Source organism: Dermochelys coriacea, chromosome 10 (assembly GCF_009764565.3).
Source record: "Dermochelys coriacea isolate rDerCor1 chromosome 10, rDerCor1.pri.v4, whole genome shotgun sequence".
NCBI classification, from domain to species: domain Eukaryota; kingdom Metazoa; phylum Chordata; order Testudines; family Dermochelyidae; genus Dermochelys; species Dermochelys coriacea.
The window spans coordinates 43,717,806-43,741,881 of NC_050077.1; the positions used below are offsets into that span (position 1 = coordinate 43,717,806).

Below are 24,076 nucleotides of genomic sequence, written 5' to 3' on the forward strand. Positions count from 1 at the left end.
CTCAGTCACACTATTCTCTGCACCCACAGTCCCTTACACTCCTGCACATTCATGCATCATATTCACAGTCATGCTCCATACGCAGATCCACACACCCACCCCTGCCCACGTACTCTCAGGAAAACTTATACATGCCTCACCTGTGTTGGCTAAAGTTGAACTGGAAACTGGAGGGAAAGGAAAGTGATAATATGTAATATAATAATATATAATCTGGGAGCCTTCCAATTCCATTTTCCTCCAGAGGATTTCCAGTTTAGAGTCCCAGCACATTTCTCACCACAGCTCATCTACAAAGCTCATCCAAATATATTCATTACACACAGGTTTTGGCGAGAACACTAGTAGCAACAATGGCTTTTTGTCTTTCCCTGGCATTTCTAGCACATCAGGTATCTGGAACTGTGCAACTGTCTCAGTGATAATGAATCCTTTCGTTGTTGGGTTAAAAAGTGCAAAGCATGTATTTTAAGATGTAGCACTGCATTTATTTCATTTTAAGGCTTCCCAGAAGAACTCACTATAACAGCTCAGAATAGTTGCGCTCTGGAGAAGGTAAAGAAAGTCATTACGGAGCGTGGTGTGTTGGGCTCCCAGATTGCAGCCCTGTCGCAATGGGTTAAGTCTACACTTCCTTGCCACTGCAGAATTCACTTGTTCACTTTGTGGCTAGAGCTTTAGCATCACGCTGGTTCACCTGCCCCACCCCTTACAGTTCTCTCCCAGCCAGGGCCCCAGCAGGAAATTGCATTGCGATAACTGAAAATGCTGTCAACTCTTTGGGGCAGAGACCATAGCTATAATCAGTGTTTCCACAGCTTCCGGTCCACGCCAGAGGCACCTAGGCATGACAGTAATAGATACACCCCTCTATCCCACATTTTAAACAGCTGCTCTTAAAGAAACGTGTATGTTCTCCAGATACCGTCCTCCAGGGTTCTTGCTCCATCAGCCCTTCGGGTCATCATTTGGGCTCATGTTTTTCTAGTGTTCTGAGGAACCTCCCTCTCACCCTCATGCTCTGGCACCTCTAGGGTTTGGCGCCTCAGCACCGCAGTACTGGCATCTAGTGTCCTGGCACCTGGGCTTTGTTAATGGCCCAGCGCCTGGCTTGGTGCTTCAGTGCATTGTGTTACGGTAGGTGGTGTCTGCCTGGGCACCAGATACGTCTAGTCTTTGGTGCCCATCTCGGTGTGCAGAGACCTGTGGTTCAGCATCTGGTGTCTCCCTCGACCCACCTCAGCAGCCGCATTGGGGTCTCAGGTAGTATCAGGTCAGGGCCCCGCCATTTTCCTCAGCACTCTGACTCCTTCCTGCAGGATTTCCCTTTGGGGACCCTGGAAATGGGGTTCTTTGCCACTCACCTGAAAAAACAAAACAAGCACCTGAGCTGCTGCTCCTGGCACCAAGCAAAGCGTGCGTTAACAGAGCGCTGCGCCAGCCACTGTGCCCCTCCAGGAGGTCTCTTAGAATGTGGCCTAAGGCTTCCTGGCTGCTGGGATCCCCTCTGGCAGCAGGAAAGGGTGGAAAGAGACTGTGGAGTGCTGCAGTCAGGCCCAGCAGCCCCTTTACTTGCCCTGCCTAACACCAGCCTCACTTCCTCCCTCCCCTGGCTGACTGATTGAAAGCTGGAGCCCATCCAGGCATAGGCGCCAACTTGCCCTCTCCCTGGTGGGTGCTCAATCCCTGCCCCCTGCCCCTGGCCCAGCCTCTTCCCGCTCTTGCACCTCCCCCATTCCACCCCTTCCCCAAAGTCCCCGCCCCTACCCTGCCTCTTCTTCACCTCCTCCCCTGAATGCGCTGCGTCCCCGCTCCTCCCCCTCCCTCCCAGAAAGTCCTAAGCACCGCCAAACATCTGTTAGGCAGCTAAGGGGCAGGAAGCTTTGGGAGGGAGAGGGAGGAGCGGGGACGCGGCACGCTCAGGCGGGGGAGGGGAGAAGGAGGTGAGGAGGGGGGAGCTTGGCTGCCAGTGAGTGCAGAGTACCCACTAATTTTTCCCCATGGGTGCTCCAGCCCCAGAGCACCCACGGAGTCGGCGCCTATGCATCCAGGTGCCTCTGGCAGATATCTCACTCGCTCACTCATTAGTGGAAGATTGGCCAGGGTCTCTGCAGCCCGTAGTGTCAGGTTCATGCAGGGCTTGACACTTTTGAGTCCTCACTCCATCCAGTTAAAAAGTCTTGTGAAACACCAGATATTAATGTGATCTCAGCAGAGTTGACCCAAGTTCCTGTGTGGTTCTGTGTTTCTCATGGAAAGTCGTGGTGTCACTGGTAATGGGCTTCAGTGCCCATCATGGGTGCTTCAGGCCCTATTGACTGATCCATCTGACCCCATGTTTTGCAAACATAGGCACCCCTTGTTACATAGGCCTCTGAACTTAATTGGGGGTGTCCTGGTCAAGAAGATCCTGCAGGCTGCAATCCAGCCTTGGATACTACAATTCCCATGATGCTTACAGGAAGAGACAGACTTCTGCTTCCAAGGGTGACGCCCTGGAGCCTTGGTTTTGGACACAGAGGCAGATGCGCTTTGTGGGGAACTGAGTCTGTGTTACTGGTCTCCTGGCCAGGGATGGCAGGTTGCTTTGTGGAACTCTGGCCCAGCTGGGAGCTGCTTCCGGGGCTTGGACCAAGCAGGAAGCCAGGCAGGCTATTGCTGGCAGGGGTGCTGGAACAATTTGTACAGTGGAGGAGCTGTGAGCCATTGCCCCAAACTGTAAACCTTGTATATGAAGGAAACCACTTCAAGTCCACCCCCCTCATCCCTAATTCCAACACCTGTGATTCCTCGGCGTCAGTGGAGCTAGGGCAGAGACTGCTGTTGTGCCCAGAGCTGCCTGAGGCTGGCCTGCAGTGACAGCAGTGGAAGGAACCACCACCTTGTTTGTTGGGGCAGTGCGTGAAGGGGAAACGGGACAGCAAAGAGACTTCAGCGTGAGAAGAGACTAAATAGTCTTACTGGCTGGCCAGGACCCAGGTTACTGCCCCCTGGTTCTAACAGCTCCCATCCTCGGGGCTGTACAGCTTGGAATGATCCCAGGTTAGATTCACTCTGCCCCATGTTGCCTTGGCTGGACTGCTTTACTTGATCCACAGAGCTTTCCTGGCCCCAGCTTCACGATCTTTAAATGCGCCCACACAAGCGTCTAGAACTCTGAAATTAAGAGGAGTTCCCCACTCTGGGGTGGGGTAACTGGTGGCAGTGTAAAGGTAGTAAGTTGGTTACGTTTTATTCATTATTCTAAACAGCATTCATCAGCTGACTGATTGAAGCGCCCCCTACTGACTTAAAGTGATTGTGACATTTTAATTATTCTCAATCTGTTATAGTGTGTTTTTCTAAATTGTGCAGTGAAGGGGTGCTAATCCTACTGTAAGCGGGTATTGTTTGCAGAGAGTGTATAATTGCTAAATTTGTTAGTCTCTAAGGTGCCACAAGTCCTCCTTTTCTTTTTGCAGATACAGACTAACACAGCTGCTACTCTGAAACCTGCTATTTTTGAGTTAGCCCCATTGCATAGATTAGCTCAGGTTTAATCCTGGAGGCTCCCCAGGCACCCCAGTGGGTGTGTGCAGGGCCCAGCCAGGATTAATTTTGTTACAAGTAAAAGGACTGCAGCAGAGGATTCCCACCTAGCCACCACCACCATTGGGATACTCAGGATCTCATTCACTGTTGACAGCATCAGGCACCCAGGGAGGTGTTTCCTGCTCCTGATAACCCAGGGAGAAAAGGAGGGTTACATTTTGGAGACACCATTGGGATCCTTCTGCCCCCCCCCCAAATTCTGCAGCAAGAAACCTTTTATATCTATTTTATGCTATTGTAGTTCTGCCTATTTTCCTGAACCCTACTGGACTTTAAAGGACTCTGTATCTTTAGTGAACTTTGTTATTTGCTCCATCACAGAAAGCTAAAGTCCTGGTGTAAAGAGATCAGCGTGCCACCCAGTCGAGCCCTTATACTGGGTAAGGTGTTACTGTCTGTCAGGTGTTGGGAAGTATGAAAATCTTCGGGAAGACCATGTTTTTCCTGTTGCCGAGGTGACTCTAGCACCCAGACTGTGGCTGTATTGGTGAGAGCAGCTGCTGACTTGGACCCACTGTGTGTACCCCAAGAATTTCAGACTGTGGGTGAAATTGGCCCCTGGCCTGTGTTTCTGCCTGGGAATGCCCAAAAGGGGAGACTACGCCAGTTGGGATTTCTGATTTTGCAGCTAAATTGAAGGCTTTACTGAAAGGTGTGATGGCCATCGTTACACCAGCATCTGTTACAAATGAGCGTCTGATAACTGCACTAGGACAATTGGTGGAAGGCTGTACTCAGCCACCCCGTGAGGGAGCTGGGTACTGTAGCTGAGTTTCTTCTCCAGATAAAACCTACTCCTGCTGGAGAGGAGCAAAGCGTCCTGTGGCACTTTATAGACTAACAGACATATTGGAGCATAAGCTTTCGTGGGAGAATACCCACTTTATCGGATGCATGTAGTGGAAATTTCCAGAGGCAGATATCTTCTCCCAACATGAGTGGGATGTGGGCTGTGCAGAAAATACTCAGCATGAAATCCATCTGAGCATAGGTGCCAACTCCATGGGTGCTCCAGGGCTGGAGCACCCACGGGAAAAAATTGGTGGGTGTTCTGCACCCACCAGCAGCTCCCCGACCTGCCCCAGCTCACCTCCATCTCCGCCTCCTCCCCTGAGCGTGCTGCTGCGTCCTGCTTCTCCCCCCTCTCTCCCAGTGCTTGTACAGCGAAACAGCTGTTTCACACAGCAAGTGCTGGGAGGGAGGGGGAGGAACGCAGCATGCTCGGGGAAGAGGTGGGGCTAGGGCGAGGATTTGGGGAGGGGTCCAATAGGGACATGGAGAGAGTGGAGTTGGGGCAGGGCTAAGGGCAGCGGGGTGCGAGCACTCACCAGCGCCAAGGAAAGTTGGCACCTGTGCGTCTGACTCTTGCCCTTTTCGAGAACAAGCTCCTTGCCTAGCTCTGGCTGTTGTGGAAAATGTTCGGAGACACCTACATCACTTGATGGCTGCTGGAATAATTTCTGAGTCAGGAAGTCCGTATGCCTCCCCAGTTGCTGTGGTGAGGAAGAGGAATGGGTTTGTCAGAATGTGTGTAGATTATAGACCTCTAAATAGGTGAACCATACCAAATCAATATACAAGGCTGAGGATTGAGGACATCCTTAACTGCTTACATGGAAGTAAATGGCTCACTGTATTACATCTTCGTAGCGGATATAATCTAATACCTATGAACAAGGTGGATAAAGAGAAAACTGTGTTTATCTGTCCACCCAGATTTTACCAATTTAAGAGAATTCCCCAAGGCATTTGTGGGGCTTGTATTATCTTTCAAAGATTAATGGAGTGAACAGTTGGAGACATGAATCTCCGGGAGGTACTTGTCTACTTAGGTGACCTAGTTGTTTTTGGGCAGAGTCTTGAAGAATATGAAGAGCAGTTGCTGAAAGTCCTTGATTGTTTGAGAGAGGAAGTCTTGAAACTGTCCTTGGACACTTGGACAAGTGTAAGTTTTTCCATCATTCAGTCTCCTATGTGGGACACATAGTGTCCGAGCAAGGTATTGCCACAGTTCCATCAAAAACTGAGGCTCTCTCCATTTGGCTTAGACCACATAACCTGTCTGACCTGCATTCTTTTTTGGGATTCTGTGGTTTCTGTATGCACAGTGTGACGTAACCACTGAAAGAGCTGTTGCAGGGCTATGCACCATCACTTTGTGGGAATGGATCAAAATACAACTTGATAAAAGCTATTTCCATCCCTCTGAGCCATTTGGAATGATCAGTGTGAAGTGGCCTTCCAGAAAATTAAGACATGCCTCACCAATGGTCCCATCTTAGCATTTGCCGATCTTCAGAAACTCATGTTTTGAATGTAGACATCAGCCTCGATGGTTTAGGAGCAATACTGTATCAAGAACACCCTGAAGGATTGACGCCATTTACTTTCATCAGCCAAAGCTTGTTGCCTACCAAGAAAAACTACCATGCGCACAAACTTGAATTTCTGGCTTTAAAGTGGGCAATAGTAGACAAGCTGTGTGATTATCTGTATAGGACGAGGTTTGAGGTTCACATGGTTAATAATCCTTTGATCTACATTTTAGCAGCAGCCAAACTGGATGCTACTGATCACCAGTGGTTAGCAGCATTGTCCATCTGCAATTTCAGCCCAGATAGTAAGAACTCGGATGTCCACACATTGTCTAAACAACCTCATAATGTCCTAGCACCTGAGAATGAATGGGAAGAGGTACCTGTCCCAGGGGGTTGAGCGTTGTGTCTAGTATCTACAGTTCCTGGGATACTAGCTATGATGTTAGGTTTCAGAGTAGCAGCCGTGTTAGTCTGTATTCGCAAAAAGAAAAGGAGTACTTGTGGCACCTTCTAAGGTGCCACAAGTACTCCTTTTCTTTTAGCTATGATGTTGACAGCCAGTTCAGACTAGAGCCCTAAGGCAATTCACTGATGTGTGAATATCAAAGAAATGTTAAAAGGTCCTGGGGTGTTCAAGCCAATTCACTTGTATGTATAGATTAAAAGGCATATTAGTGTTATTGTCTTCACTTATCTGTAACTTGTTGATTTACATTATGTATTTGTTAACCCGAGGTTAAAAGGTGTGTTAGTATTTGGATTAGGGCTGTCAAGCAATTAAAAAAAATAATCGCGATTAATCGCACAATTAATTGCACAATTAATCACACTGTTAAACAATAATAGAATATCATTTATTTAAATATTTTTGGATGTTTTCTACATTTTCAAATATATTAATTTCAATTACAACACAGGATACAAAGTGTATAGTGCTCACTTTATATTTTTGATTGCAAATATTTGCACTGTAAAAAACTTGCCAAATGCACTAAAGATTCATATGTCCCTTCATGCCTCATCCACCATTCCAGGGGATGTGTCCATGCTAATGACGGGTTCTGCTTGATAACAATCAAAAGCAGAGCGGACCAACCCATGTTCATTTTCATCATCTGAGTCAGATGCCACCAGCAAAAGGCTGATTCTCTAACACGGCTGCTACTCTGAAACCTGTCTTTTTTTGCAAAAAGAAAAGGAGTACTTGTGGCACCTTAGAGACTAACAAATTTATTAGAGCATAAGCTTTCATGAGCTACAGCTCACTTCATCTGATAAATGCATCCGATGAAGTGAGCTGTAGCTCACGAAAGCTTATGCTCTAATAAATTTGTTAGTCTCTAAGGTGCCACAAGTACTCCTTTTCTTTTTGCAAATACAGACTAACACGGCTGTACTCTGAAACCTGTCTTTTTTTGTTGTTCGGGTTCTGTAGTTTCCGCATCTGAGTATTGCTCTTTTAAGATTTCTGAAAGCATGCTCCATACCTCATCCCTTTCAGATTTTGGAAGGCACTTCAGATTCTTAAACCTTGAGTCGAGTGCTGTAGCTAATTTTAGAAATCTCAAATTGGTACCTTCTTTGCATTTTGTCAAATCTGCTGTGAAAGTGGTCTTAAAATGAACATGTGCTGGGTCATCATCCGAGACTGCTATAACATGGAATATATATGGCAGAATGTGGGTAAAACAGAACAGGAGACATATAATTCTCCCCCAAGGAGTTCAGTCACAAATTTAATTAATGAATTATTTTTTTAACAAGCATCATCAGCATGGAAGCACATCCTCTGGAATGGTGGCCGAAGCATTTCATACGAATGTTTAGCGTATCTGGCATATAAATATCTTGCAACACCGGCAACAAAAGTGCCATGTGAACGCCTGTTCTCATTTTCAGGTGACATTGTAAATAAGAAACAGGCAGCAGTATCCCCCGTAAATGTAAACAAACTTCTTTGTCTTAGTAATTGGCTGAACAAGAAGTAGGACTGAGTGGACGTGTAGGCTCTAAAGGTTTCCTTTGTTTTGTTTCTGAGTGCAGTTATGTAACAAAAAAATCTAGATTTCTAAGTTACATTTTCACGATCAAGAGATTGCACTACAGTACTTGTCTGAGGTGAATTGACAAATACTACAGTAAAAGCTGTTTTATCTGGCACCTCACTAACCGGAAAGCTCTATAAACTGGCATTTCTGATCTTCATTGAAATTCCAGTTTAGAGTCCAGTTGGTGTGGGGCCAGCAGGGGGTTGGGGCGCAGGAAGAGGTGTGGAACACGGGCTCTGGGAGGGAGTTTGGGTGCGAGAGGGGACTTGGGGCATTGGAGGGAGTGCGGGCTGCTGGATCTGGGGTCCCGTCACCTCGGGCAGCTCCCCGCAAGCAGCAACCTGTCCTGGCTGCTCCTAGGCAGAGGCGCAGCAGGGGGTTCTGTATGCTGCCCCTGACCTGCCCCGAGCGCGAGCAACGCAGCTCCCATTGGCTTGGAACCACAGCCAATGGGAGCTATGGGAGCTGCCTGCCCTGCCTCCACTTAGGAGCAGCTGGGACAAGTCATCATTTGCGGGGAGCCACTCAAGGTGAACGGCCCCAGCATCTGGCACCCCGCACTCCCCCCCATGCCCCAAGCTGCTGCCCCAAGCCCCTCCTGCATCCAAACTCCCTCCCTCTTAGTTAACCGGCATTTTTCACTAACCGGCACCCTCCATTCCCCCAACATGCAGGACAAAACAGCTTTTACTGTATTTCTTTTATCATTTTTATAGTGCAAATATTTGGAATAAAAAATAATAATATAAAGTGAGCACTGTACACTTTGTATTCTGTGTTGTAATAGAAATCAATATATTTGAAAATGTAGAAAAATATCCACAAATATTTATTAAATTTCAATTGGTATTCTATTGTTTAACAGTGCAATTAATCGCGAATAATTTTTTTAATCACAATTAATTTTTTTGAGTTAATCGCGTAAGTTAACTGTGATTAATCAACAGCCCTAGCTGTAACTGATCATTTCACTATGTATGCACAGACCTTTCCCACTAAATATCAAAAATACTTTGTGCATTATGGGCTGCCCAAGCGAATGCACTCTGATCAAGGCTGGGACTTTGAGAGTCACCTACTTCAGGAACTTCGGACTAAGCTAGGTGTAAAAACATCTAGGACAACACCCTATCATCCACAGGGAGATCCCCAGTCTGAATGCTTTAATCTGACCCTGCTTAGTATGTTGGGAACTTGAATTCCCTAGCAGAAATCTAAATGGAGCTAGCACGTTAGCCATATTGTGCATGCTTAAAACTGTATGCAAAATGAGGCCACAGGGTAGTCTCCATATTTCATAACATTAAGATGAGACGCTTGATTACTGGTGAACCTCTTTTTGGTGGAGTCTCATCAGATGCGTCCTCCCACCCATCTTACCTTCAGTACGTAGCTACATTAAAAAGAGACTTGCATGCTGTTTATTCGCTTGCTCAGGCTACGGCTGATAAGATGAACCAAGGTAATAAAGATCATTATGATCAGAAGGTGCAATACTATGATCTGCAACTGGGTGATCGAGTTCTTATCAGGAATCTTGGGCTCCCAGGAAAACATAACCTTGCATATTGTTGGGGTTCGCAGCCCTCCATTTTGGAAAGTCAAATGACTGGGCTACCTGTCTACCAACTAAAGCTTGAAAAGAATGGCGGCCCATTAAAGACCTTGCACCAAAACTGTTTACTTCCTCTGGAGTAATGTGAGAATGGATCCTCCATTGATTACTGAGCCTACCCCTGTACCCTGATCATCTTGCGAGAGGAGAGCGTAACATGGTTACTCCAGTGGCTATGTTTGGTTCCCCATCGGCGACTGACTCTAAGGAGGTTTACTTTGACTATATATCTATGTATCCTGGACCCTCAGATGTGCCTCCTGAGGCTGTTGTATTGTCATTTGAACCACACCATCCTGAAAGTTTCGCTGAAAAACCTGTTTTTACCTCCAAGAGATGTTTCCAGGGAAGGCTCGGACCCTCTCAGTAGCCTACTTGGCTCTCTTGGTGTAGACAGGGATCCTGCTACAGATAATTCCTCTCTTCTAGTAAAAAGAAAAGGAGTACTTGTGGCACCTTAGAGACTAACAAATTTATTAGAGAATAAGCTTTCGTGAGCTACAGCTCACTTCATCGGATGCTGTAGCTCACGAAAGCTTATGCTCTAATAAATTTGTTAGTCTCTAAGGTGCCACAAGTACTCCTTTTCTTTTTGCAAATACAGACTAACACGGCTGCGTCTCTTCTAGTAGTAATCTTGTGCAGAATGTAGAGCCTAATAAAGTGTTGTTGATTCCTTCAACTGAAGAAGAAGAAGAGCCTGTGCAGCCCTTAAGGAGGTCCCTGCGAGATATCAGACACCCCTCTGTGGTTAACGTATGATGCAGCTGGAGTTACCAGTGAGGTGTCCAGATCTACTGTGCACCATGATGTGGCTGTGTCCCCTGGCTCTAAAACACCTATCAAGTCCAAAAGGGAGATAGAGCCTCTAAAGATGGGGAAAAGTGTTTTTCATGGCAATGCTCTCCTCAGGTTTGGTGCCTAAATTGTGGCTATTCTAGTGGACCTGTACTTTGCCCGGCATTTAATGTTACCCCAGAGAGCAACAGGGATTAAGAATGTATGTATTATCTTTCGGTTGTTTTCTTCCTTGTTCTGGTTCCTTAAAGGGGATATTAAGGGTTTTTCTGGTGGGGGGAGAAGTGTAGGCACTCCATATAAGAGGGGCCTTTGAACTTAATTAGGGGGAAAACATGAGTGCTTCAGTCCAGCCTTGGAGACTACAACTCCCATGATTCTTAGGAGAAGAAAGAGACTTCTGCTTCCAAGGGTGAGGCTGGTTTTGGTTGCAGAGGCAGATGCGTTTTGTCGAGCTGAGTCTGTGTTACTGGTCCCCTGGCCAGGGATGGCAGATTGCTTTGTTGAGCTCTGGCCCAGCTGGGAGCTGCTGCTGAGAAACTTCCGGGGCTTGGACCAAGCAGGAAGCCAGGCAAGCTATTGCTGAACGTCAGGGGAGCCAGGACAGAGACTACAGCTGTTCCCAGAACTGCCTGAGGCTGGCCTGCAGTGAAGGCAGCAGGAGGAACCACCCCCAGCACACTGCAGTGGGGCAGTGTGCAGGGGGAGGGGACAGTGAAGAGGTTGGGGTTGCTCTGAGTGTGAGAAGAGATGAAATGGTCTTATTGACTGTCCAGGATCCAGGTTACTGCCCCCTGGTTCTAACAGCTCCCATCTTTAGGGGCTGTGCAGCTTGAAATGATCCCAAGTTAGATTTGCTCTGCCCCTGGCTGGACTGTGCTACTCGATCCACAGAGCTTTACTGTCCCCGGCTTCAAGATCTTCAAGTGCACCCATGCAAGCGTCTAGAACTCTGAAATTAAAACAGAAATAATGGTAAAGGTGGTGGAGTAGCATTGTATATCAATGATGAAGTAGAATGTAAAGAAATAAGAAGCGATGGAATGGATAAGATAGAGTCCATCTGGGCAAAAATCACATAGGGGAAGAAAACTATTAGAGCCTCCCCTGTGATAGTGCTTGGAGTGTGCTATAGACCGCCGGGATCTATTTTGGATTTGGATAGAGGCCTCTTTAATGTTTTTAATGAAGTAAATACTAATGGAAATTGCGTGATCATGGGAGATCTTAACTTCCCAGATATAGACTGGAGGACAAGTGCTAGTAATAATAATAGGGCTCAGATTTTCCTAGTTGATAGTTGATGGATTCCTTCATCAAGTAGTTGCTGAACCAACTAGAGGGGATGCCATTTTAGATTTGGTTTTGGTGAGTAGGGAGGACCTCATAGAAGAAATGGTTGTAGGGGACAACCTTGGTTCGAGCGATCATGAGATAATTCAGTTCAAACTAAATGGAAGGATAAACAAAAATAGATCTGTGACTAGGGTTTTTGATTTCAAAAGGGCTGACTTTAAACAATTAAGGAAATTAGTTAGGGAAGTGGATTGGACTGAAGAATTTGTGGATCTAAAGGCGGAGGAGGCCTGGAATTACTTCAAGTCAAAGTTGCAGAAACTATCAGAAGCCTGCATCCCAAGACAGGCGAAAAAATTCATAGGCAGGAGTTGTAGACCAAGCTGGATGAGCAAGCATCTCAGAGAGGTGATTAAGAACAAGCAGAAAGCATACAGGGAGTGGAAGATGGAAGGGATCAGCAAGGAAAACTACCTTACTGAGGTCAGAACATGTAGTGATAAAGTGAGAAAGGCTAAAAGTCAAGTAGAGTTGGACCTTGTAAAGGGAATTAAAACCAATAGTAAAAGATTCTATAGCCATATAAATAAGAAGAAAACAAAGAAAGAAGAAGTGAGACCGCTAAACACTGAGGGTGGAGTGGAGGTTAAGGATAATCTAGGCATGGCCCAATATCTAAACAAATACTTTGCCTCAGTCTTTAATAAGGCTAATGAGGATCTTAGGGATAATGATAGCATGACAAATGGGAATGAGGATATGGAGGTAGATATTATCATATCTGAGATAGAAGCGAAATTCGAACAGCTTAATGGGAGTAAATTGGGGGGCCCAGATAATCTTCATCCAAGAATATTAAAGGAATTGGCACATGAAATTGCAAGCCCATTAGCAAGAATTTTTAATGAATCTGTAAACTCAGGGGTTGTACCGTATGACTGGAGAATTGCTAACATAGTTCCTATTTTTAAGAAAGGAAAAAAAAGTGATCCAGGTAACTACAGGCCTGTTAGTTTGACATCTGTAGTATGCAAGGTCTTGGAAAAAATTTTGAAGGAGAAAGTAGTTAAGGACAATGAGGTCAATGGTAAATGGGACAAAATACAACATGGTTTTACAAAAGGTAGATCATGCCAAACCAACCTGATCTTCTCTGAGAAAGTAACAGATTTTTTTAGACAAACGCAGTGGATCTAATTTACCTAGATTTCGGTAAGGCACTTGATATGGTGCCACATGGGGAATTATTAGTTAAATTGGAAAAGATGGGGATCAATATGAAAATTGAAAGGTGGATAAGGAATTGGTTAAAAGGGAGACTACAGTGGGTTAAACTGAAAGGTGAACTGTCAGTTTGGAGGGATGTTACCAGTGGAGTTCCTCGGAGATCGGATTTGGGACCAATCTTATTTAATCTTTTTATTACTGACCTCGGCACAAAAAGTGGGAGTGTGCTAATAAAGTTTGTGGATGATACGAAGCTGGGAGGTATTGCCAATTTAGAGAAGGACCGGGATATCATACAGGAGGATCTGGATGACCTTGTAAACTGGAGTAATAGTAATAGGATGAAATGTAATAGTGAGACGTGTAAGGTCATGCATTTAGGGATTAATAACAAGAATTTTAGTTATAAGATGGGGACACATAAATTAGAAGTAACGGAGGAGGAGAAGGACCTTGGAGTATTAGTTGACCACAGGATGACTATGAGCTGCCAATGTGATATGGCCGTAAAAAAAACTAATGTGGTCTTGGGATGCATCAGGCGAGGTGTTTCCAGTAGAGTTAAGGAGGTGTTAGTACCATTATACAAGGCACTGGTGAGACCTCACGTGGAATACTGTGTGCAGTTCTGGTCTCCCATGTTTAAGAAGGATGAATTCAAACTGGAACAGGTAGAGAGAAGGGCTACTAGGATGATCCAAGGAATGGAAAACCTGTGTTATGAAAGGAGACTTAAGGAGCTTGGCTTGTTTAGCCTAACCAAAAAAAGGTTGAGGGGAGAAATGATTGCTCTCTATAAATATATCTGAGGGATAAATACCGGAGAGGGAGAGGAATTATTTAAACTCAATACCAGTGTGGACACAAGAACAAATGGATATAAACTGGCCATCGGGAAGTTTAGACTTGAAATTAGATGAAGGTTTCTAACCATGAGAGGAGTGAAGCTCTGGAATAGCCTTCCAAGGGAAGCAATAGGGGCAAAAGACCTATCTGGCTTCAAGATTAAACTCAATAAGTTTATGGAGGAGATGATATGATGGGATAACATGATTTTGGCAATTAATTGATCTTTAAATATTCATGGTAAATAGGCCCAATGGCCTGTGATGGGATATTAGATGGTGTGGGATCTGAGTTACTACAGAGAATTCTTTCCTGGGTATCTGGCTGGTGAATCTTGCCCATATGTTCAGGGTTCAGCTGATTGCTATATTTGGGGTCGGGAAGGAATTTTCCTCCAGGACAGATTGGAAGAGGCCCTGGGGGTTTTTCGCCTTCCTCTGTAGCATGGGGCACGGGTCACTTGCTGGAGGATTCTCTGCACTTTGAAGTTTTTAAACCATGATTTGACGATTTCAATAGCTCAGACATAGGTGAGAGGTTTATCGCAGGAGTGGGTGAGATTCTGTGGCCTGCATTGTGCAGGAGGTCAGACTAGATGATCATGATGGTCCCTTCTGACCTTGATATCTATGAATCTAAGAGGAGTGCCCCACTCTGGTCAACTTACTACGTTTACACTGCCACCAGTTACCCCACCCCAGAGTGGGGCACTCCTCTTAATTCACTACTAAATAGCATTTAAGAATTGACTTATTGTGGAGTGCCCTCAGTGACTTAAAGTGGTTGGTAGTGAGACAAGGTGGGTGAGGTGATGTCTTTTACTGGACCAACTTCTGTTGGTAAAAGACAAGCTTTCCAGCTACACAGGGCTCTTCTTCAGGTCTGGGAAAGGTCTCTCTCGCCAACAGAAGCTGGTCCAATAAAAGAAATTACTTCACCCACCTTGTGTCTCTAATCTCCTGGGATCAACGCTGCATACATTAAAGTGGCTGTGACATTTTAATTATTCTGAATCTGTTATAACATGTTTTTCTAAATTGTGCAGTGAATGAGTGCTAACTCTAGTCTAAGCGGGTATTGATTGCAGAGAATGTATAATTCCTATTTTTGTGTTAGCCCCATTGCATAGATTAGCTCAGGTTTACTCCTGGAGCCTCCCCAAGTACACCAGTGGGTGTGTGCAGGCCCCAGCCAGGATTAATTTTGTTACAAGTAAAAGGACTGCAGCAGAGGGGTGAACCGAGGATTCCCATCTAGCCACAATCACCACGGGGATACTCAGGATCTCTCTCACAGTTAACAACATCAGATGCCCAGGTGAGCATTGCCTGCTCCCCCAGAAACCTGGGAAGGAAGGGAGGTTTCATAAAGCTCAGGTGGTGCTGTGGACTCACCCAGGATTCCTTTCCAAGGTGGTGTGGGAGATCTGCTGTTAATGAACTGTGCTAACGTGGTTCACACACCCACAGGTTCCCCCTGGAAAGGCCTTTCTCCGTAAGCTCATTGTGAAAAGGATTGACTTGAGCAGACCTAAAAGCCTTTGAACATTCACCTGACTGTTTCATCTGACACCAAGTGGCTGAGCCATGCTCTTCCTGAGAGGAGTGTATGTAAATGCATGTCTGATCAGGCCTCACCTTGCTGTGGCCAGGCTGTCCTGGAATTAGAAGGTCATGTTAAGGCAAACGCGGACTGAAACAAGGGGACTCTCACAGTCTGCTGCAGGGAAGTTTCCATTATTGACATCTGCTGAGCAGCTGCATGGTCTCCTCGGCATGCTCACAAATCATCATGGCTTGGATTCAGCCTACAGGTGGGAATCTGGTTTCAGTGCCTGAGCCTACCTAATCCAGAACTGGGTTCTAAGGTAGGGAGTCCAAACCTCTCACCCCAAAATGTTTCATTTCCATTTGGTATCTCTCTCATTTGAATAGACCCTTTTTTCCCAGGCTACACGTGGAATTGATAATGTTGGGAGGGATTTTACTGTTACTACAGTTAGACAGGTAACTGGACAGAGTTATCTGAGAACCCCCTCTTCGCTCTGTTGGCTTGGGCCTGGCAGTTGCAGCCTGTTGTGACTAAGCTCTCGTTTCTTCTCTTGGAACATCTTTCAAGTTTCTTCTCCGGGAGCGAGATTCTTGGTAGTTGGTATCTTTCGAGAAGGAGAAATTGCAGACCTGTAATTCTGCTTCGTTGCGCCCATGATTCTGACCAGAGTCTCCCCTCCCCTCAGAGCTGGGGGGCTCCCTTTGCAGGGGTGTTGATTTTGCCTTTTATTTTATTTTGTCTTGTGAGGTGTGATTGATTGGCTTGTTCCTTTGGGAGCTTCGCCTCCTGCACAATCAGCCCTGACCATTTCTTCCAAAGGCAGCATTTCAGCTCAGCAGGAGGGCATGTGACAGATAATAAGAGCTCTGTTACCACAACTCGTAAGGGTTAAAACCTTTCAGAGCCTGGGGAGTTACAGCACTCTGGTGCTAGGTGATGAGACCCTGCAGTGAGAGGCAGAAGTTCAGGTAAGTCATTTCCCTTTCCATGCTACACTGTTGCAATGCTGGATTTTTCTCTGTTACTGATTGTGATTTAGACCAACAGGCGAGGTTCATGGCTGTGAAATTCCTGGAGGGGCACCTGCTTGTCGTACATGCTACCTTTAGTCTTTCCTGCACTGGGTTTTCAGTACTCTGTGTGAGTAGTATGGTCTGTTTTCCTCTGGATTCTCATGTGGTTGTCAGTGTCCAGAGCTCTTTATGCTCATATAGTCCTTTATCTTGTAAGTGGGGACATTAGTTTCTCCTTCCTGCCAGTTTATCTTTTCCATGGCTGTCCTGTCTGTGAAAAGCACCAGATTAACCGCCCTGGACATTGGTATGTGCCATGAATCCACAGAAGGGCCGGGGGGGAGACGTGGGCAGCGACAGAGCAAGCGTAGTTTCACGCACACGGCTCCCTTCGTCTGCACCTTGGCAGTATGCTTTAGATCTGACCTGTGATCTTTATAAAAGGTACACCCACCTTGTCTCTCCAACAACAACCCCAGAGCGTAAGAAGCTGGGTCACTCTGCAGGCCTATTCAGTTCTCTGCTCAGCCTGCCATGAAAGGTGCCAGTTGATGCCTGTTGCAAAGTTCCCTGGGGAGATGGTATACCAGATGAGAACAACTTACAGGTGCTATTGACTTGGGCTGCATTTGAATGAATGCCGTAGAGGTGACAGACTCCAGTTCCAATAGCCTATCCCCTAATCCCTCTAGCACCTATCTTGGACTTAATAATTCTTGGTACAAGTTGGTCATCAATGTTAGACTTAACCAGCATGATAATATGCAGTCTTGCCTCCTTTTCGTGCCCACCTGACGTTCCGAAGGGGATTGCTGCTGCTCTTGCTGTTCTTGTGGTGTATGGTGTGGTTGTGGTGTATAGCACCACCCCTTAGATGTGGAGGTACACACTTGACGGCCCTGGTTTGTTTTTTGTCTTGGCAATCTACACCTACTCTTTCCTGCTGAAGGCTCACATTCAGATGGTCAAACAGAACTGCCCCACCCTACCAGTGTCGACATGTCACAACGCAAGCATTGCTTTCATAGTACGCTGTCTCACAAACATCAGCCATCTTCAGGCAAATAATGTAGGGTGATGACATTGCATCTTCCCCAAAGTGAATGCAGGACACTGGTAATGTCCTGCCAGCTTACAATCAAAATTGTTACTGCCCCACACAACTCAGCAAGCTTATTCTCAGGCCGCACATTCATACTGTATTCAGTGTGAGCGCTGACGGGACCTGCACAAATGCCACCTGTGGCTGGAGCACTGTTTGGTGGTTAAAACAGAGGAGTGTGGGAAGGAGATGTGGGTTCTACTCCCAGCTCTGACAGTGGCTTGCTGCATGACCTTGACTGAGACACTGCCCCTCTTTCCACACACATCCGTGCATTGAATGACACCAGTACTCACTAACTCACACTGGCATGCAGATGAGGCTTCATTCATTAGTGGCTGTGAAGCATGTTGAGATCCTAGGCTGGAAGGTGCTGGGAAGATCATTACTGACACCAATAAGTGCTGCAATTCTCATAACCTTACCACCACTGCTGTTGCTTCTGTCCTCCTCCTACCCCCAGCCCTGCTCCATTAATGGCTGCTGCTGCTCCACGGTGCCTCTCCCTGATGCTCAAAGGAAAGGAGGAAAGTATTACAGAATTGCCACCTGCCATCCGTGGAAAGGAAAGTATCCATTCCCTCAGCGTGCCCCCTTTCCTGGATGTGAAAATGGTACGTTCAATTAAAATGCTCTCCTGCCGGGACTGGCTGCTAGTTCCCAGGAGATGCAAGGACAAATGGAGCTACCATGCACACTGGAACTCTGCAGCTTATTATTGTATGTTACTTTTTTATTGCAGCACATGTTAGCAAGAAGAGAAAAAAATACAATAGGTGACAGGAGAAGCCTTTCAAATATACAAAACCACCAACATCATCCTCTTGTGAGTAAGGTTGACGCTTCAGGCAGTTGTAGGCACCACATGCTACATATCGGAGATCCTGGATTTAGCTGAGGTCTTCTGCCAGCCAAGTGGGGAATTGGGAGGATGCTTTGGGAGGACTCTTTTAAATGCTGGAGAAGTTGGTGATTGGTTTGGAGACTGTACTCTTGGCGAAAGGCTGGGTGTCTTTAATGTGGACGCTTGGGTTGATGTCAAGCATGGCGAAGCCCAGCAAAGATTGGAGTTGGTTAAGTGAACATGCAGGAAGGGCAGTGTTAGCAAAGGGAAATTTTCAACAGAGTCCACAGCAGAGATTAGAACAAAATTAGTTTCCAGGAGCCTGATTCTTCACTGCTTTGTACCCTGTGTTGTCACTGTTCCTTTGCAAACTGGTTGCAAAATGCTGCAGGATCTAAGTGGCTAATCTAACTGTACACCCGCTTTGCACAGCTGTAAATGACAACGCAGGATGCAAGGCAGAAAAACAGGTCCCAGATCTCAAATTCTCAGGAAATTCAGAGATTTACCTCTCCTGGGTTTTGTTGAGACCACTATAAAAATAGAACCCATTTACAAAATTCATACACAGATTTGAATTTCAAATCCTCCCATAAATTGGGGTGAGACGATTGGTGACACTCCATACTGGGGGGGGCACCAACTAAAGTGGAGGACCCGTGACCTCCACAGGTGTCTCCTCCCTGCCCTGCCCCCAGCTTGGGGCCCCTGCGCTCTCCCCACCCCACATTACCTGTGCGGGAGAGGGGGAATTCTGTCCTCCCGTTGCACTGTGTCCTCCTCCCCCAGGCACATTCAGCTGCTCTCCCTGGAAGCTAGGCCTGGCCCAATGCAGCGCAGCAGCTGCCTGGGAGAGCACCTGGCTGCAACGGTGGCAGGCTGCCCCCCACGCAGGCTCGGCTTCAGGGACACGGACCAAGTGAGCCAGAGCCCCACCTTCCCCTTCTGGCAAGCCCCCTGTGCAGCAGCAGCTGCCTGGGAGAGAGGCTGGCTAGGGAAGGGTGGCAGCGGCAGCCCACTCCCTGCCCAGGCTTGGCTTCCGGGGATAGGGGCCGACTCCAAGCATGCTGGGGGGAGAGGTACTCCGGCTTGCTCTTGGCCCCTGTCCCGGAAGCCGAGCCTGGGCTGGAGGCAGCCAGCTGCCACTGCAGCCAGGTGCTCTCCCAGGCAGCCACTGTGCTGCATCAGCCAGTTCATCTAAGCCCTTAAAAGTTCAAATGAACCGTCACTAAACTTTCCAACCCTCTGGAGAAGTTGCAAATTTGGGCTCATAGTCTTGGGAGAAGGTGTATTTCCTGTGCTGTATTTTCTGCTATTAGTAGAGCCTGTGCTATATCTCCTCCAGAATGGTGGTTCTTTAGGTTCTAGCCTCAAAGCTGGAGATACAGAGGCAGCACTCAAAGGAATTGGGTGGAGGGGAAAAGTTCTCATGCCTCCAAGGTTCAGGGTTTCTCATTCCCGGATGACTGGAAAAAGGCTAATGTAGTGCCCATCTTTAAAAAAGGGAAGAAGGAGGATCCTGGGAACTACAGGCCGGTCAGCCTAACCTCAGTCCCTGGAAAAATCATGGAGCAGGTCCTCAAAGAATCAATCCTGAAGCACTTAGAGGAGAGGAAAGTGATCAGGAACAGTCAGCATGGATTCACCAAGGGAAGGTCATGCCTGACTAATCTAATCGCCTTTTATGATGAGATTACTGGTTCTGTGGATGAAGGGAAAGCAGTGGATGTATTGTTTCTTGACTTTAGCAAAGCTTTTGACACGGTCTCCCACAGCATTCTTGTCAGCAAGTTAAGGAAGTATGGGCTGGATGAATGCACTATAAGGTGGGTAGAAAGCTGGCTAGATTGTCGGGCTCAACGGGTAGTGATCAATGGCTCCATGTCTAGTTGGCAGCCGGTGTCAAGTGGAGTGCCCCAGGGGTCGGTCCTGGGGCCCGTTTTGTTCAATATCTTCATAAATGATCTGGAGGATGGTGTGGATTGCACTCTCAGCAAATTTGCGGATGATACCAAACTGGGAGGAGTGGTAGATACGCTGGAGGGGAGGGATAGGATACAGAAGGACCTAGACAAATTGGAAGATTGGGCCAAAAGAAATCTAATGAGGTTCAATAAGGATAAGTGCAGGGTCCTGCACTTAGGATGGAAGAATCCAATGCACCGCTACAGACTAGGGACCGAATGGCTCGGCAGCAGTTCTGCTGAAAAGGACCTAGGGGTGACAGTGGACGAGAAGCTGGATATGAGTCAGCAGTGTGCCCTTGTTGCCAAGAAGGCCAATGGCATTTTGGGTTGTATAAGTAGGGGCATAGCGAGCAGATCGAGGGACGTGATCGTTCCCCTCTATTCGACACTGGTGAGGCCTCATCTGGAGTACTGTGTCCAGTTTTGGGCCCCACACTACAGGAAGGATGTGGATAAATTGGAAAGAGTACAACGAAGGGCAACGAAAATGATTAGGGGTCTAGAGCACATGACTTATGAGGAGAGGCTGAGGGAGCTGGGATTGTTTAGTCTGCAGAAGAGAAGAATGAGGGGGGATTTGATAGCTGCTTTCAACTACCTGAAAGGGGGTTTCAAAGAGGATGGCTCTAGACTGTTCTCAATGGTAGCAGATGACAGAACGAGGAGTAATGGTCTCAAGTTGCAATGGGGGAGGTTTAGATTGGATATTAGGAAAAACTTTTTCACTAAGAGGGTGGTGAAACACTGGAATGCGTTACCTAGGGAGGTGGTAGAATCTCCTTCCTTAGAGGTTTTTAAGGTCAGGCTTGACAAAGCCCTAGCTGGGATGATTTAACTGGGACTTGGTCCTGCTTTGAGCAGGGGGTTGGACTAGATGACCTTCTGGGGTCCCTTCCAACCCTGATATTCTATGATTCTATGATTCTATGATTCAATGACAGTTGCGGTGCAGGGAAAGGTTTGGCAGGATGATGGCATGTTTGTTATATTATCTCCAAAGCAGCCCAACCATCCTTTGTGACAGAAGCATAGACCTCTTGGCTTTAAAAGTGAATTGTTTTCCTCTTTAATGCCTACCTCTTTCTGTTCTGTATCAGGAATAGAGTAAGGGAAAGCATGTGGCTCTTGCTGTAAAATGCTTTCCTTTGAACTCCTTCTATAAGCCTGTTCTCTTTGGGGAGTGACTTATTTCGTAATTAGCCTCGGGACATAGGACACTGTAGGAGTCCAGGGGTGCGTTTGGGAGCAAGGGGCAGACATAGCTTCTCAGGATCTCCTGATTTCTGGCAGAACTCTCACCAAGATTGGCCCTTGTTCCAAAAGGCTGCTGTCTGCCATTACATTAAATGGGACTGAAGCCACAGGAGGCCTACAGTCAAAATAGCAGCCATTTCCTTACAACTTTTCCGTGTGGAAGTGAGTGTGTCCCTAGCAAAGATGGGATGGCACTTCCCATTGTTTCCAATAGGACTGAAGCCAGGTTATCTTTGGTTATAATGACTGTTATAATGACAGGACTAGGAGGGAAACTCAAGTGGTGCAGGAGAATATGGGAAGAAGAAGGGAGACTGAGAGGGATGCAGGGGAAATGTGTTTCAGAGCAGCAGCCGTGTTAGTCTGTATTCGCAAAAAGAAAAGGAGTACTTGTGGCACCTTAGAGACTAACAAATTTATTTGAGCATAAGCTTTCGTGAGCTGGGGTGCAGAAAAGAGTCTGACAAGATGTAAAAGGGATATCATGAGGGTGCTGGGGAATGGGGACAGAGATGGAGAATGTGCAGATTAGGCAATTGTAAGGGGAAAGAAGGAAAAATGTAGGGGCAGGTGAGGGAGAGGAGACTAGGGGAGTGTAAAGGGAGAATGTGAGTCTATCCCGGGGCCAATGGAGGGAAAGTGGAGTTCCCCTCTGAAAAGCCAGTGAAGAGGCCCACATTTTTGTGTACACATCTAAAATTGAATTTTGACCCTTACATGATCACACACTACGTGAGGGCAGGCAGCTTCCGCCCTTAAAAAGCTCCAAAATCAGGAGCCAGCCAGTGTGAGTTTAAACCTCATGATTTTGGGGGGGGGTCTGGTTATTGAATGCGGAGGGCTGTGGACACAATATTCCCAGCATCACCTCTCCCTTCCCTGCACCATAGTCTTCTGGGTAATCCTATTGCACTTGGCCAGCAGTTACTGTTGGATGCTTGGAGACAGGGCTGGCTCCAGGCACCAGCTTTCCAAGCAGGTGCCTGGGGCGGCATTCAGAGTGGGGCTGCAGTCCTTGCCCCACAGCGGCAATTCGATGGCAGCTCCGCCACTGTTGCGGTGGTGGCAATTCAGCGGCAACTGCTTGGAGCGGCAAAATTGGTAAAGCCACCCCTGCTTGGAGTGAACTTGTGGTGATGAGTGGAGAGGGTCTCTGGTGCTCTTGGTGATGAATTGTGTCCTTCCTTCTCCGTCCCCCCTCTCACCCCTCCCCTCACCCCCAGGTTTCGTCAGTTTTGACAATCCAACTAGTGCTCAGGCAGCCATTCAGGCCATGAACGGCTTCCAGATCGGCATGAAGAGGCTAAAGGTCCAACTAAAGCGGCCAAAAGATGCCAACAGACCCTACTGACCCCTGCTCACCCTGGCCCTGCAAACAGGTAAGGCACTGGCAGACCAGACTGCTGCAACTGTGGTACAAGTGGGAGAGTGTGGGGGTAGTTTGGTGTTTTCACCAAATCATCTGTGCTTGCTGCCAGGAAGCCAGGGGGCAGTATGGCATCTCCTGTTGTTTCATTCATGCCAGGATGATGCTGACTTCTGTTGATCTGTGCACCGCTGCCATTTGTTGGAGAATGTTGGACCTTTGACTTAGCTATCAGAGCTGCTCCTTTAGCTCTGCCTTATTCTTTCAGACCTGGTAGCCCTGAATTTGAATCAGTGTGGTCCAGTGGCTAGGGCACCGGACGAGGACTCACTCCCAGATCTGCTTCTGTCTGGTTGGGCGACCTGGGGCAAGTCACTGTCCCGCTCTGGGCTTCAGTTTCCCCATCTGAAAAATAGTGATAATGATGTTTGCCATCTTTTTAAAGTGCTTTGAGATCTCTCAGTGCTAGATACTGTTATTATTGTTGCTTCCTTCCGAGTTGGTGTCATGTGTGTATCATATGCAGCCACAAACCAAACCATTGCAGAGTCCCTGATTAGCAGGGATCCTAGAAATCCATTTGCCATGGAAAAACACAGAAAAACACGGAATTTGCGTTTTTACAGAGAATCTTTGGTTTTTATTCTGGGTGCCCAGCTCCAAAGGCAGAGTGGAGAGTGGCAGCTGCTGGCAAGGCACCCAGCTCTGAAGGCAGTGCTGCCACCAGCAGCAGTGCACATAGGTCCCGACTGCATGCGTGCTCCGGGGCTGGAGCACCCATGGGGAAAAATTAGTGGCTAGCCACTGGCAGCGAAGTTCCCCTCACACTCCGCCCCACCTCACCTCCTCCCCCCACCAGAGCACGCCGTGTCCCTGCTCCTCCGCCTGCCTCCCAGCGCTTCCCGCCACCAAACAGAAACTAAATGAATTCTTTGCTTCAGTCTTCACAGCTGAGGATGTTAGAGAGATTCCCAAACCTGAGCTGTCTTTTGTAGGTGACAAATCTGAGGAATTGTCACAGATTGAAGTGTCACTAGAGGAGGTTTTGGAATTAATTGAGAAACTTAACAGTAACAAGTCACAGAGACCAGATGACATTCACCCAAGAGTTCTGAAAGAACTCAAATGTGAAATTGCGGAACTATTAACTATGGTTTGTAACTTGTCCTTTAAATCAGCTGCTGTGCCCAGTGACTGGAAGATAGCTAATGTAACGCCAATATTTAAGAAGGGCTCTAGA

The 24,076-nt window shown here is 47.1% G+C and overlaps 1 protein-coding gene across 10 annotated transcripts in view; it reads left to right on the forward strand.

Annotated features, from left to right (window-relative positions):
• The window catches only part of CELF6 (CUGBP Elav-like family member 6), a 217,905-nt gene that overhangs the window by 172,952 nt on the left and 20,877 nt on the right, over positions 1-24,076 (forward strand). For 9 of the 10 annotated variants that reach the window (XM_043493751.1, XM_043493753.1, XM_043493752.1 and 6 more), the window contains one exon: positions 22,694-22,849. The exons of the other annotated variant lie outside the window; for it this stretch is intronic. In XM_043493751.1, coding sequence (XP_043349686.1) covers positions 22,694-22,821 — 128 coding nt within the window. In that variant the 3' untranslated portion in view covers positions 22,822-22,849. The remainder of the gene's footprint in view (positions 1-22,693; positions 22,850-24,076) is intronic. 10 annotated transcript variants of the gene reach the window in all.